At 34.0% G+C, this 13,839-nt stretch overlaps 1 protein-coding gene, 2 long non-coding RNA genes and 1 other non-coding gene across 7 annotated transcripts; all 4 read left to right on the top strand.

The window, feature by feature from the left end:
* The first annotated feature begins 4,642 nt into the window (after positions 1 to 4,642).
* LOC113470300 lies at positions 4,643 to 5,781 on the top strand. Its single transcript, XR_003393402.1, has 3 exons — positions 4,643 to 4,720; positions 4,871 to 5,332; positions 5,512 to 5,781. It is a non-coding gene; the product is annotated as an uncharacterized LOC113470300 (long non-coding RNA).
* A 2,717-nt stretch (positions 5,782 to 8,498) lies between these two features.
* On the top strand, positions 8,499 to 8,792 carry LOC103516149. The gene is made up of 2 exons (XR_541748.3): positions 8,499 to 8,646; positions 8,759 to 8,792. It is a non-coding gene; the product is annotated as an uncharacterized LOC103516149 (long non-coding RNA).
* Positions 8,793 to 9,729: 937 nt separating this feature from the next.
* LOC103516148 (mitochondrial fission 1 protein) lies at positions 9,730 to 13,829 on the top strand. Of its 4 annotated transcripts, none has more exons than XM_008481110.3 (5): positions 9,730 to 9,753; positions 10,884 to 11,099; positions 11,812 to 11,953; positions 12,220 to 12,268; positions 13,690 to 13,829. In XM_008481110.3, exons 2-5 carry the CDS (start codon positions 10,935 to 10,937, stop codon positions 13,715 to 13,717), a joined length of 384 nt encoding a protein of 127 aa, XP_008479332.1. In that variant the 5' UTR covers positions 9,730 to 9,753; positions 10,884 to 10,934; the 3' UTR covers positions 13,718 to 13,829. The 4 variants fall into 4 exon arrangements, with proteins under 4 accessions (XP_008479332.1, XP_026684430.1, XP_026684429.1 ...); XM_008481108.3 differs by lacking the exon at positions 9,730 to 9,753 and adding an exon at positions 9,941 to 10,159; XM_026828629.1 differs by lacking the exons at positions 9,730 to 9,753; positions 13,690 to 13,829 and adding an exon at positions 9,937 to 10,159 and having other exon boundaries at positions 11,812 to 11,962; positions 12,229 to 12,364.
* On the top strand, positions 12,844 to 12,919 carry LOC113470301. The gene has a single exon (XR_003393403.1). It is a non-coding gene; the product is annotated as a small nucleolar RNA Me28S-Cm2645 (small nucleolar RNA).
* Positions 13,830 to 13,839: the final 10 nt, after the last annotated feature.

Here is a 13,839-nt window from a genome sequence, read left to right as displayed (position 1 = left end):
GGTCTGTGTCGTAGCATGCCCATCCCGTAGTATGCCTCTCATCAGATGGGCGAGAAGAGACACAATACTTCCCATTAATATAATTAATTACTTAATATTACAATTGAAAGGTGAAATTGAAAGTTGCATCAACGAGATACAGCCTGATTTCCTCGAATTTGTCATCGAAAATTTTGTCAAAAGGAAACGAGTGTACCATCAAAGTAGTCTGATTATTGTTCTATACAAAATTTTAGAATGTTTACTTCTCAAATCATCTAAGAAGTCCATTTTATTCCACGGAGATTACAATCAAATCTTGCGTTCTTATTGGGACACCCTTTATAATGGATAAGGAAAGAAGATCAAGAGAAACAATTTTTCGTTCCTATAGATTCTTACAATAGTACAAATGCTTTTTAAAAAGCAAAAACTTTAAATAAAATTGCTTCAATAGAGGAAAAAGTTACAAAACGTGTAATTTAAATAATGTCTAAGTAGGTACTAATAAAAAAATGTTTTAGGCACTTTATGTATTTTTCTTCTACTACAAGTAAGAGGAAAGGCTGGCATTTTACCAAACTGTATTTCAACTATTTTCATCATATTTACAGAGAGAAACGGAGCTATTACGTGACAACATAATATTGACTGTTTTATAATAAAACATTTAGATCATGAGAGAGAGCTTTCAAACGTTGTGTTTCATACTCCATGGCTTTAGATTTTAGATGATAAAAAAATGTTTTAGGCACTTTATGTATTTTTCTTCTACTACAAGTAAGAGGAAAGGCTGGCATTTTACCAAACTGTATTTCAACTCTTTTCATCATATTTACAGAGAGAAACGGAGCTATTACGTGACAACATAATATTGACTGTTTTAAAATAAAACATTTACTTAGATCATGAGAGAGAGATTTCAAACGTTGTGTTTCATACTCCATGGCTTTAGATGGAAGAAATCAGCATACACAAGTTTCCCTAAAGTTTTAAACTGTGAGTAATGTTAAACTCTTATATATACCGTACCTACAGTGAAGACTGTTGATTTAGATTTAGAAGGAGAGAAAAAAAAAAAAAAAAAAAAAATAACCCCCACCAAAGAAAAAAGTTTTTTTTTTAATTTAAAAGGGAAAAAAAAAAAAAAAAAAAAAAAAAAAAAAACTTGTAAAACATATTCGGTAGGTATATAGCTAAGTTTACCTAATTCCTAAAAGATTTTATTTACATATTTATGTGCAAATCATTTTAATATTTTATTGATTAATTAAGTGTATATTACACCATACAATATTTAACTCTTTACATCCATGTATTTCATACAAATGTATACACAATTTTACTCTACAAGATATAAGACTTAAACAATTTATTCAGTCTTTCACATTTTTTGAAACTAAAATAACGAAGAAGAGAATGTAAAGTAGACATCATAAATGATGATAGGCCGTTGGTCCTCATTTTTTCTGCTCTATGACTTTGAAACATGACCCAAGTAAGCGCAACTGATCTATTTAAATCCCCTAATTTCTCTCAGTCACTATGTACATACAGGTCATTGCATGAACTACAAGTATGTATGGAATCATGTACCTAGCTACTAACTAATCACCGGGCTATTGTATGAATCGTGTATAGAGGTGATTACAGTTGATTTATCTTGCCATGACTCAGCATGGCTCTTATTCATAAATAGGACATTAGTAGATTTCTTACCTTGATTCAAGTACAATACGTACCTACATTCAAATGAAAGAGGAAGTATGTCATCAGATAGAGAGATCTATGACTTGAAATATGAGGTACTTCTCAAATCAAGCAAGAGGAGAAATGTTCATTGTAGCAGCAAGAACCCAATACATGTGGGAGTGTTTCCTTCTCTCTGAAGCATCTGCGACAGAGGTTAGAGTTGTTGCTGGATAGAGAGATCTATGACTTGAAATATGAGGTACTTCTCAAATCAAGCAAGAGGAGAAAATTGAGAATAGGCAGAAATCATGAAGCCAGCGTTGAAAGCACGTTGAATACATAAGGTCCCAATGGATCACTAAGGTTAAACAACGTCGCGTGCGATTGGTAAGTGCACCATTCACTTACGTAGGTACACCACGATCATAAGTAGTTGTTACTTATAGGAGCTGTATCTAAATAATTTGCGACTATAAAAACAAAACCCAAAATCAGCTCGCACCATGTTTGAACTAGGAAGGTAGGTAAGTAATTGTTATATCGTCGGATTTTTCCCGTGAAATATGTTAAACAACGTCGCGTGCGATTGGTAAGTGCACCATTCACTTACGTAGGTACACCACGATCATAAGTAGTTGTTACTTATAGGAGCTGCATCTAAATAATTTGCGACTATAAAAACAAAACCCAAAATCAGCTCGCACCATGTTTGAACTAGGAAGGTAGGTATGTAGGTAATTGTTATATCGTCGGATTTTTCCCGTGAAATATATAAAAATATTAGTCACTTTTTCCAACACTGAATTCGTAGGTATGTACCTAGTGAAAAGCTGAAATTTCTGCACTCAGGTCAAGTGACGTTTAACCGTTTAATTATAACAATACCAGAACGAGGTTGAGCACAATTGAATTATTATTTCCAAATGAAATATTCAAGAGAGGCGGGGCTGCGGTACCATTTCCTCAATCTGTGCACTATTTTTTTTTTCCTCTCCATTTAATCCACTGTGTGGTCTGACATGTACTATGAAATGAAATTACATTTTATTCATGATAGAGACCCACCCTATCTTTTGATCAAAAATCTCGATTGTGTCTAAATTTCTAAAATGGTACATAAATTCCAGAAAAGCTATCAGACGCCTAAGTCCCTAAGTCAGGGAGTTTCAATTCAGGATTCCGGGTTCGATTCTCAAATAGAAAGTAAAAAGAAATCCTCTGTAGCCAAGCAGCTCATGTGCTTACATTTGTATATGCACATGTATGTATTATACCTATATATTAATCAATTCAGGATTCCGGGTTCGATTCTCAAATAGAAAGTAAAAAGAAATCCTCTGTAGCCAAGCAGCTCATGTGCTTACATTTGTATAAGCACATGTATGTATTATACCTATTTATTATTTTTATGCTTGACTTAGTTTCGCTTGATACGAAATTTATTTTAATTTTTTCAACAAAAAGTTATAACCATAAACGACCTTGAATTAAGCTTAAAGCTATTAACCGAGTTGGAGCTCCTTCTCAATGGACCACTTTGCGTTGGTGCATGGTGCCTTCTAGTCTTTTTGAGGCCTCGTATGTAATGTCGGACCTACTTACAGCATTTGGAGCATTGCAAGGTACCTATATACCTAAATATACGCGTACATATTATGTAAATAAATACATCAAGATTTCTTCGGTACAAATTTGTTGATAACAAAATGCTAGAGACCGTCTTACAATCCAGACCTTTTCAGTCAGAGTCAAGTGTGCAGCCGGGCCCAGCTTATATAATATGCAGTAATGCAGTCATACCAGTAAGGTATGGTTGATAACAAAATGCTAGAGACCGTCTTACAATCCAGACCTTCTCAGTCAGAGTCAAGTGTGCAGCCGGGCCCAGCTTATATAATATACCAGTAAGGTATACCATTTACTCCTTAGATTTAGAAACCACACATGTTTTGATTAATTTCATTAATGTGCTACTAACATGGCTGTATAGAAGGCATGTTGGGAGATAATGAAATACTATTTGGCTGTTTGCTGCTGAGCATAGGTAGAATATTAAGGTTAGAATCAGTCAGCACAAATTACATAATATAGGGAACCCAGGGGTGACTTTTCTTGGGTTTTGCAATAACATTTAATTTTCAGACACAATAAGAAGTATTTGGACAGAACTGTTCCTCCCTGGAAACCCTTAATTTAACTCTAAACGTCTCTAAAAGGAGACATAAGTCATGCTCTTGAAAAAAAAGAACCCCTGTATGAATCGAACCCGAGGCCTAGTGCTTACTAGCCATTATTATGTTTATCTATTATTATTGGTTAAAGAGAGTTTAACACCATAGGTGGAACCCCTGTATGAATCGAACCCGAGGCCTAGTGCTTACTAGCCATTATTATGTTTATCTATTATTATTGGTTAAAGAGAGTTTAACAGTGGCGTAGCGTGGTCTAAATTCAAGTGTAAGGCGTGTAGGGTACTAATTTCCATCATCCATGCTCTTCATGGATTGGCATAGACAAGTATAACTAGGTACCTACCTACCTTCCCAGTTCCACACTCGCCTTAGTATGCCTGATAATCCTGACTAGGAAAATTGTTCAACTATAAAAAAATAAAAAAAAAAAATAAAAAAAAAAAAATGTGTACTTTAAATACCCATAAACTTTGCATGGAACGCACGGTTTAGGAGTTATAAGCAAAGCTCTATGTGCGATCCATATTTTATAAGTCACATTAGCTACTATTTCAGATAAATAGGGCAGTTTTGTAATCTATGTTCTTTTTTTTTTCTTTTCTTGTATTTTTGCATTCCTTTCAATTCACAATTTAAAAACTCGAGTACAGGAAGCTGAATGAGATCTTAGCATACAGCATTGTGCTAGACTAATTTGCATTGCAATATTATAAATATTATTTTGTAGAGAGCTTTATGCACGCTTCTCATACGGATATGAACTGCTCATCTTTTTGGTGGCTCTACCGATGAATCAAAAACATCTGAAGAACCAACACGTCCGAGTGTACAAGGGGAGTATTGACTGTATGCTTCAGGTAAGATTTTCCAATCTTCTTTCAAAAAGTGGGTAAGTCTGGTGAGCCCTGGGATTATTGTGATAGAAAATTTATTATGAGCAGTATAGGTACTCCTCTAATATTGTTGTTGTTATTATTATACCTTTTTGTTACGAATTTTTGTTGCAGACCATCAAACATGAGGGTTTTATGGCCTTGTACAAAGGGTTCATACCCACCTGGGTAAGAATGGGGCCATGGAATATTATATTCTTCATAACATATGAACAACTGAAGAAGCATTTCTAAAGTGAAATATTCTCACATGGAAAACGTTGCATTTATTGAAACCCATTTACTCCTTAGATTTAGAAACCACACATGTTTTGATTAATTTCATTAATGTGCTACTAACATGGCTGTATAGAAGGCATGTTGGTAGATAATGAAATACTATTTGGCTGTTTGCTGCTGAGCATAGGTAGAATATTAGGGTGGACTGCTTGTTGGGAAAATAATGAACACTTGCCTATTTGCAGATACATACTCGGAATACATTTATAATTATTCATTTCAATAATTACTGTGTACAAAATGACTTAGTATCAGACAAAAGGAAACTGACATTCCGATTTTTGATCCATTTCACAGGTCTACAAAACAAATCAAGGGTGGACTGCTTGTTGGGAAAATAATGAACACTTGCCTATTTGCAGATACATACTCGGAATACATTTATAATTATTCATTTCAATAAAATTACTGTGTACAAAATGACTTGGTATCAGACAAAAGGAAACTGACATTCCGGTTTTTGATCAATTTCACAGGTCTACAAAACAAATCAAACTGTGAGTTTCAAGCCAATTTTTACTCTCTGTTTGTTATTTTTTTTATGGTTCTGAATTTATAGATGACCACTGTTTTTTACATGGATAGGTTTGGATGACACAGCTTGATCTATTCTGTAAACTTTTGTTATTGTTAGGAATCATTCCATTCATTAAGTACCTATTTACTTAATTATGTGTGCTTTAATCGACATCATTATCATTAGTTTTTAATATTAATCCACTACCTATGTTTAATATGTTTCCCAGAGGCATCAAACATGCCTTTCCAGTGCTGATCTTAGCTGATTGACATGATTGTGTGACATTTTAGCCTTTTAAAGTACTTACTCATTCTGTTGGTCATCAACACACTATGGTGAGGAAACCCAAGAACTTGATGTCCTGCAGGAATACATTAAAGCCTTGGGAAATGCTGCCTAATTTGTTATTTATTTTTTATAATAAATGTTTATAAAAAGGAAAAAAAAAACTTGTTTTTCTTCAATCATAGTTCATACTATAAATTTACAGATATTAACTGAGATTAACATGTGCTCCCCCTATGGTGTAAAATTGTAGTACTATTGATCAATAATATAATCAACATACTGATGAGCAATCAATATACAGGGCATTTCAGAAAAGTGTGTGAATATTTAAATATTTTACTAGACTTACAAAAATCTGGTTAAAATATTTGCTCTCTTTTCTGAGACACCCTTGAGGGCCAAGTCCTCAAATCTAATATGTAGATTTCAGGATTTGGTCAACCTTGGTTTTAACTTTAACAGAAATAAAATGATAAAAAAAATCAGCCACTAGTTTTTCATGCATGACCAAGCCCTTGACTGCACCCTTGAGGGCCAAGTCCTCAAATCTAATATGTAGATTTCAGGATTTGGTCAACCTTGGTTTTAACTTTAACAGAAATAAAATGATGAAAAAAAATCAGCCACTAGTTTTTCATGCATGACCAAGCCCTTGACTGATAAACACTTTGGCCTTGAATCACAGAAATAATATTGGTGGTTTGAGTCAGAATATTAAATTTCATGTGACTCATGAAAACTAACACCCATGCACCTACTGGGTTTTCTTGTATACTTATATTTTATACATTTCTAGGAAATCCCACATTTCTAGGAAAATGACATAATGATCAATTCCTTTGCATTAGTAAACAACAACAACACAGAAATAATATTGGTGGTTTGAGTCAGAATATTAAATTTCATGTGACTCATGAAAACTAACACCCATGCACCTACTGGGTTTTCTTATTTACTTGTATACTTATATTTTATACAGGGATCAGCTCAACCAGGGAGGAACAACCCTGTTGGTCCCAGGACAGTTATTGGGATTGGATAACCCCCTCATTCTTGATTGAACTGTACATTCACCTATTTAAAAATAAATTTTTAGGAAAGCTTTACTGCCAAAGGAATATCCTAAAAATATCCTCAAGGTAATAAAGTCCAAGAACTCATCCCATCCAGAATACCTTCTGCAGGAAAAAAAGATATAACTGAAGTGTATCATATTTTGTGGACTAGTAAAAAAAAATAATAATAATAGAAAGTAAAAAGAACAAAATAAAATAAGAAACAGTGTTTAAAGTCAATATTTAAGGGTATTTGAGTGAAATTTCGAGTGTATGGCCGCCATACACGCCTTATATGGACGCTACGCCACTGGAGTTTAACACCATAGGTGATATCGTCCTAGAATTGTGCTTTGTGCGGACTCTTCTTTGTGAGAAAATTCCCTCTAAGGCGGGAATCGAACCCGCAATCTAAAGGTAATGTGCTATCAAGAGTTGTCCTATGTTTCCCCTTCAAAAAGATGAAGATATGCAAAATGTAAGTGTACGACTATTTTATGAAAAATACGACATTTTCAACAGTTTGGTACGACAATTGCAAGTCTCGAGCGTAACAACACTGCTATAACTTCATGTGTTTGACGTGATCTATTTTTCTATTTAGAAACAGTGATGATTTTAAAATAAAATGAATCTGTATTAATTAAATATGAGTGACACAAACTAGAAGAAACATTAACAATCTACATACCCCAAGATTTTACTTGGTAGCACAAATTTACCATTACTGATTACTAAGAATCAAAATTGTGAGCTAAGATTTGAAGGGAATAGGGAGAAACATTGTCTATCTTGATTTTCACAAACACAATGGAGTGACCCGATTATAAATGTGAAAAGTAATAATCTGATAAAATGAAGAGTAAATAAAAAGAAATTTAAATTTACAACAGATTATGATTAGATGGATAAAGAGGCAATGGACATTTTAATGATCCATTTCAAGCCTATAGATTCGCCCCGGGCGGGAATCGAACCCGCGGCCTAGCGCTTACAAGGCAGAGGCACTACCAACTAAGCTAACTAGGCTGGCGCACTTTTTCATTTTATCAATAAAATTTTCCATATTTTCAAAATTTAGCGCCTACAAAAACTGCAAAATAAAATACGCTTGCAACAGTGTTGTAACATTCGTATAATTATAGGCGTTTTTTATTTAGCTGATGACTTGCATTGGTTTGGTTTGAAAAGCAAATAAAAACACATTGTTGTAACATTCGTATAATTATAGGCGTTTTTTATTTAGCTGATGACTTGCATTGGTTTGGTTTGAAAAGCAAATAAAAACACATTAAAAATATTAAAATTGGGGTGAAGTTAATACCTGAGGCATTCTCTTCCACTTAACGCCATGCATTTGAGCATTTCGAATTTTTATAAAAAGAGGCTAAAAAACCTATTTTTTTTTTTCATAAAAAAATACGCTTTACTCGCTCTGTGTTCTGGTTTGACAACAGCGCCCACTTCGTTCGAAAACGAAAAATCCGAAAATCCAATCCAAACAAAAACAACACACACAAGACTATATAAAGAGGCTAAAAAACCTTTTTTTTTTTTCATAAAAAAAATACGCTTTACTCGCTCTATGTTCTGGTTTGACAACAGCGCCCACTTCGTTCGAAAACGAAAAATACGAAAATCCAATCCAAACAACAACAACAACAACAACACAGAGACACAAGTCTTTCAAAAACTTCATGTGTTTGACGTGATCTATTATTCATCACTCATTGTGGATTTTTGAGTTGGTAAGTTTTTCTCTTTAATTTTTATCCATTTTCATCGGTATTTCCTCAGCAGCTTTCCTTGAAAAATTTGAATTTCCTGGCTACTAATATTCTTCTCTTTTTTGTGTTACAGAACGAAAACTCTTAAAGAGGAGACATGAGTGATACCGAGTAAGTACAAATAGAAACCTTAGGCACGCATAAACCCACCGGTTTAATAGAAATATGAGTAATGAGCGGAACTAGAGGCCATCAATCATACTCAATATTAGTTCGAAAGTTCTCATGGGCAGACCTTTCTGTTGGTCTGATGGATTTCCAACATGTCCAAAATCCATGCAATGTACCTACTAGCCATGTATAGAAAATTTCTAGTCCATACACAGTGCTGATCTTAGCTGATTGACATGATTGTGTGACATTTTAGCCTTTTAAAGTACTTACTCATTCTGTTGGTCATCAACACCATATCACAGGAGTCTAGTAGGTTTGGGCCGCTTGGGTAATGTGAGTGGTCTTGTGAAGTTGCCCGCTTTTTGAGTCAATCCAAACATGTGAGCGGAACTAGAGGCCATCAATCATACTCAATATTAGTTCGAAAGTTCTCATGGGCAGACCTTTCTGTTGGTCTGATGGATTTCCAACAAGTCCAAAATCCAAGCAATGTACCTACTAGCCATGTATAGAAAATTTCTAGTCCATACACAGTGCTGATTGAGCGGAACTAGAGGCCATCAATCATACTCAATATTAGTTCGAAAGTTCTCATGGGCAGACCTTTCTGTTGGTCTGATGGATTTCCATCATGTCCAAAATCCATGCAATGTACCTACTAGCCATGTATAGAAAATTTCTAGTCCATACACAGTACATGATTGTGTGACATTTTAGCCTTTAAAGTACTTACTCATTCTGTTGGTCATCAACACCATATCACAGGAGTCTAGTAGGCTTGGGTAATGTGAGTGGTCTTGTCAAGTTGTCCCCTTTTTGAGTCAATCCAAACATGGTCTTAAAAATAGAGTTTCAAACCCAAATGAATACATACCTATCTTAGTCATCTTGTCTGATTGTTATTACTTTGGTATTTTCAGGGACAATGAAGTTGTGTCTCCAGAAGACTTGACGGTAATTTTCTTCCTTCTTTTTACTGATTGCGCAATACGTAGTAGTCATATGTTTTTCTCGTGGAATCCGAACAACAATTTTCCTTATGAAAAAAATACACACACCTACCTACAAGGGCTCAAGGAAAAATACGCCTATTTTTTCCATCTGGCAACACTGATTCACTGAAAACCATGAAAAATAAAAAATTCTAAACAAAATTTTCATGAAAAGTATTTTTCCTGTTTTATCTCTTGTGAAATAGTGAGTTTTTATAGTTCTTTATAATTAAATTAAATTAAGTATCAATCCCATCTTGTCAGAAGAAATCAGCAGTTTTTTTCTACACGAACATCTAGTAAAATCCTGTATTTCATCAATGGCAGACGATATATTAAATGAAGTTGTGTCTCCAGAAGACTTGACGGTAATTTTCTTCCTTCTTTTTACTGATTGCGCAATACGTAGTAGTCATATGTTTTTCTTGTGGAATCCGAACAACAATTTTCCTCTGCTGAAGACATTTACCTAATTGTAGTCCAGGATTCTACAAGGGAATTGGAATCTGGAGTTATCTGGAATATGGATAACTCAGTTCAGATTACACCAGAAAAATATGACTACTGTCAACCTAAATGTTCATTAACAAAAAATATTTATCAGGAAATGAGCTGCAAGTCATATAAAAACACAGCAAGTGTGTTGAAGAAGTTCTAATGGCCCGGTAATTTTCTTCCTTCTTTTTACTGATTGCGCAATACGTAGTAGTCATATGTTTTTCTTGTGGAATCCGAACAACAATTTTCCTCTCTGCTGAAGACATTCACCTAATTGTAGTAAAGGATTCTACAAGGGAATTGGAATCTGGAGTTATCTGGAATATGGATAACTCAGTTCAGATTACACCAGAAAAATATGACTACTGTCAACCTAAATGTTCATTAACAATAAATATTTATCAGGAAATAAGCTGCAAGTCATATAAAAACACAGCAAGTGTGTTGAAGAAGTTCTAATGGCCACACAAGAGTTCATTTGGATTTTGAGTACCTATTCATTTCAAACTCTATGGCAGAGATATGAACAACCCCATTGATAGGTACAACAAAGAAAAAAAGTAATTAAAAACTGAATTTGATTTTCATTTACAGAGGTTTGAGAGGCTGTATCATGAGGAATTACACAATGGCAGTGTCTCGAGGATGACACAATTCAACTATTCCTTCTGTTTAGTCAGAAGTGAATTCTGTGCTGATATTAGAAAGGGAATTCTCTTGCTAGAAGAACTATTTAAAACAGAGACAGAAGATATTGATAGAAAAAGAGATTACCTATATTATCTAGCTATTGGTAATGCTAGAATAAAGGTGAGTTAGATGCAAATATGTAAGTTCCTATAACCCAATGAAAATATTGAAATGAGAAAACCAAACAAAAATAAAATTGCTTGTTATATTGATAAGTATTTTTGAATATAAAGATTATTTGAGGCCTGTAAAAGTCCAGTGACATAGGATCATCTCAAATCTACACACCCAGAAAAGTATACCCACAAATTCCTTGTTCTTGAATTACATATTATTCTGCTCTCAATTACTTTATTTGAAATGGCCCTTCTCTTGGGTAGATAGGAACAAATGATCTATGTGATTATTTTATCTGGATAGTAGATATCTGATGAACAAACCTCTGATTAGCCTAGCTTAGTTTTCTCTTGGGCACCTATGAAATGATTGTTGACCTCTGAGAGTCTGAGATAGTACGGAAATGGTGCCCAAGCATTCTTGGAGGTCATCTTTATTTATTTATTTATTTATTTGACATAAAAATCCTTAGTAACTAGGATAGTTTATGACAAAGGTAATTACTCTATTTACTAAGACCAGGGCCATATCCAGGATTTCATTGAGTGAGAGAGTACAAACAGTGATGTAAATTTTAGACTCTACCCCATACCTCTTGGAGGTCATCTAGGTATTATTTCAACATGAACTTGCAGGCCCAAATCTTAAAAATAGAAAATTATACACTTAATATTAATCTAAATTAATTCTTGTGTTATCCTCTACTTTATTTCAGGAATACACAAAATCTTTAAAGTATTGCAGAGCATTTCTTGCAATAGAATCTGAAAATTCCCAAGTTCAACATTTAGAATCCATTGTCAAGAAACGAATGGAAACTGAAGGTCTGAAAGGAATGGCCCTGGCAGGTGGTGCTGTTCTAGCCCAGGGGCAAGGGTAAAAACAGCCCTGACCGAGAGACCAAGACACTGATTAAACCAGCCTTTCCAAAAGTTTTGTTCAAGTGATGACAAACAGATAGGGACAAATGATCTATGTGATTATTATATCTGATAGTAGATATCTGATGAACAAACCCTAGTGCTTCCTGCACCCACTCTTAGGAGTTGTGTAAAGAATGGATTGGTTCATTTTCATCCAACCACTGTAACTTTCTGTTATTTTGTTTCAGGACTATGGTGAGTTCTAGCCCTGGGAGGACTGATAGGTCTTGGATTAGCTATGGCAAAAAAGTAATTTTACAACCATAAAGTTTTCAAAGTTCTTTGAATCACTGGTATATCATATTGTAATATAACTTTTACTTTTACAAAAGCACAAGCAAAAAATGCAACTGCAAATAATAATCTATACTTATTTTGACTGTAGTGGGTTAGAACTTAGATATGGATAACTCAGTTCAGATTACACCAGAAAAATATGACTACTGTCAACCTAAATGTTCATTAACAATAAATATTTATCAGGAAATGAGCTGCAAGTCATATAAAAACACAGCAAGTGTGTTGAAGAAGTTCTAATGGTGACACAAGAGTTCATTTGGATTTTGAGTACCTATTCATTTCAAACTCTATGGCAGAGATATGAACAACCCCATTGATAGGTACAACAAAGAAAAAAAGTAATTAAAAACTGAATTTGATTTTCATTTACAGAGGTTTAAAAACTCCTTTTTGGATTATTATAAGCTCCTTTTTGGGCAATTGAAAATTCTCCCCTTAAGTCATTGGTGAAATCACCTCTATATATTTACCAACCAAAAAAGGACAGTGAAATGTTAGGAACAAGCAAGGCTCTCCATAGGTTTGTTCAAGTGATGACAATCAGATAGGAACAAATGATCTATGTGATTATTTTATCTGGATAGTAGATATCTGATGAACAAACCTCTGATTAGCCTAGCTTAGTAAAATAAGACAGGAACTGAAAGTAGTTTTAAAAAAAAATCTTAAAACCTCTCCGAACACTCTAAGCCTAACCGCCCCTAAAAGGTAATCTGGTTTTAAAATTTGACCCTAAGTGTTGTCTCATGTTGACTTTATATAGTACAAGAAACAGCAATATAAACTGCATGTTAACATAAGGGTTTATGGACCAACAAAATATTCCAGTATGGATTTCAACATGAGATTGCTTTTAGTACCAAGTTAGTGTACATCATGATTTCATGATCAGGTACTTATTTCTTAGAAAGTGGACAACCTAGTTTGTTCTGAACCCTCCACAATGTTTTATCATGAGACCAATTCTAACCAAAATTTCAGGCTACACTATTTTATTCTTTAGAGACCGAACAGTACTTACATGTGGGCAATGTAGAGAGATTTTTACTGTCCGATTCTTTATTCCTATTATGTATCTCTTGTTGAAAAAATAACTTTTTTTTTTTGTGAAAGATCTTTAAAAAAATCACACAAATATTTAATAGTCCTTTTGTATCCAAACATGGATCTCCCTGCAGAGATTTTAAAATTACCAGACATGGCAAGCTTAAAAAACAAGTCATTTTTATTTTATTTTTTGTTTCTTATTTAATTTGACCAAGTTGAGAACCTTCACTCCACACGTTTTATATTGAGAAAGCTAAGCACATTTTTTCAACCATAATTAGGCAAGGGTACCTTCTAATTGTATTTATTTTGGTTCTTTGCAGGGGCAACAAAGAATCGGGCAGTAAATAGAAAAATACGGAACCTCCCAAAAAATCAACTTTCCCCAAGATCCCACTGTTTGTGCGCCTTGTTTTTTTACTATCGTCATTTTATTTTTAAAGAAGAGGAGGAATACTATAGTCAAAAAATAT

Source organism: Diaphorina citri, unplaced genomic scaffold (assembly GCF_000475195.1).
Source record: "Diaphorina citri unplaced genomic scaffold, Diaci psyllid genome assembly version 1.1 scaffold1497, whole genome shotgun sequence".
NCBI lineage: Eukaryota > Metazoa > Arthropoda > Insecta > Hemiptera > Psyllidae > Diaphorina > Diaphorina citri.
The sequence above is the reverse complement of the archived record's forward strand: the minus strand, read 5'-3'. Positions and strand labels throughout refer to the sequence as shown.

Coding starts and splice junctions, on each gene's coding strand:
- LOC103516148 (XM_008481108.3), top strand. CDS start 10,112: ATGGCAGACGATATATTAAATGAAGTTGTGTCTCCAGAAGACTTGACG. Junction 10,160..10,883: donor TGTCTCCAGAAGACTTGACG/GTAATTTTCTTC, acceptor TTTCATTTACAG/AGGTTTGAGAGGCTGTATCA. Junction 12,269..13,689: donor GGATTAGCTATGGCAAAAAA/GTAATTTTACAA, acceptor GGTTCTTTGCAG/GGGCAACAAAGAATCGGGCA.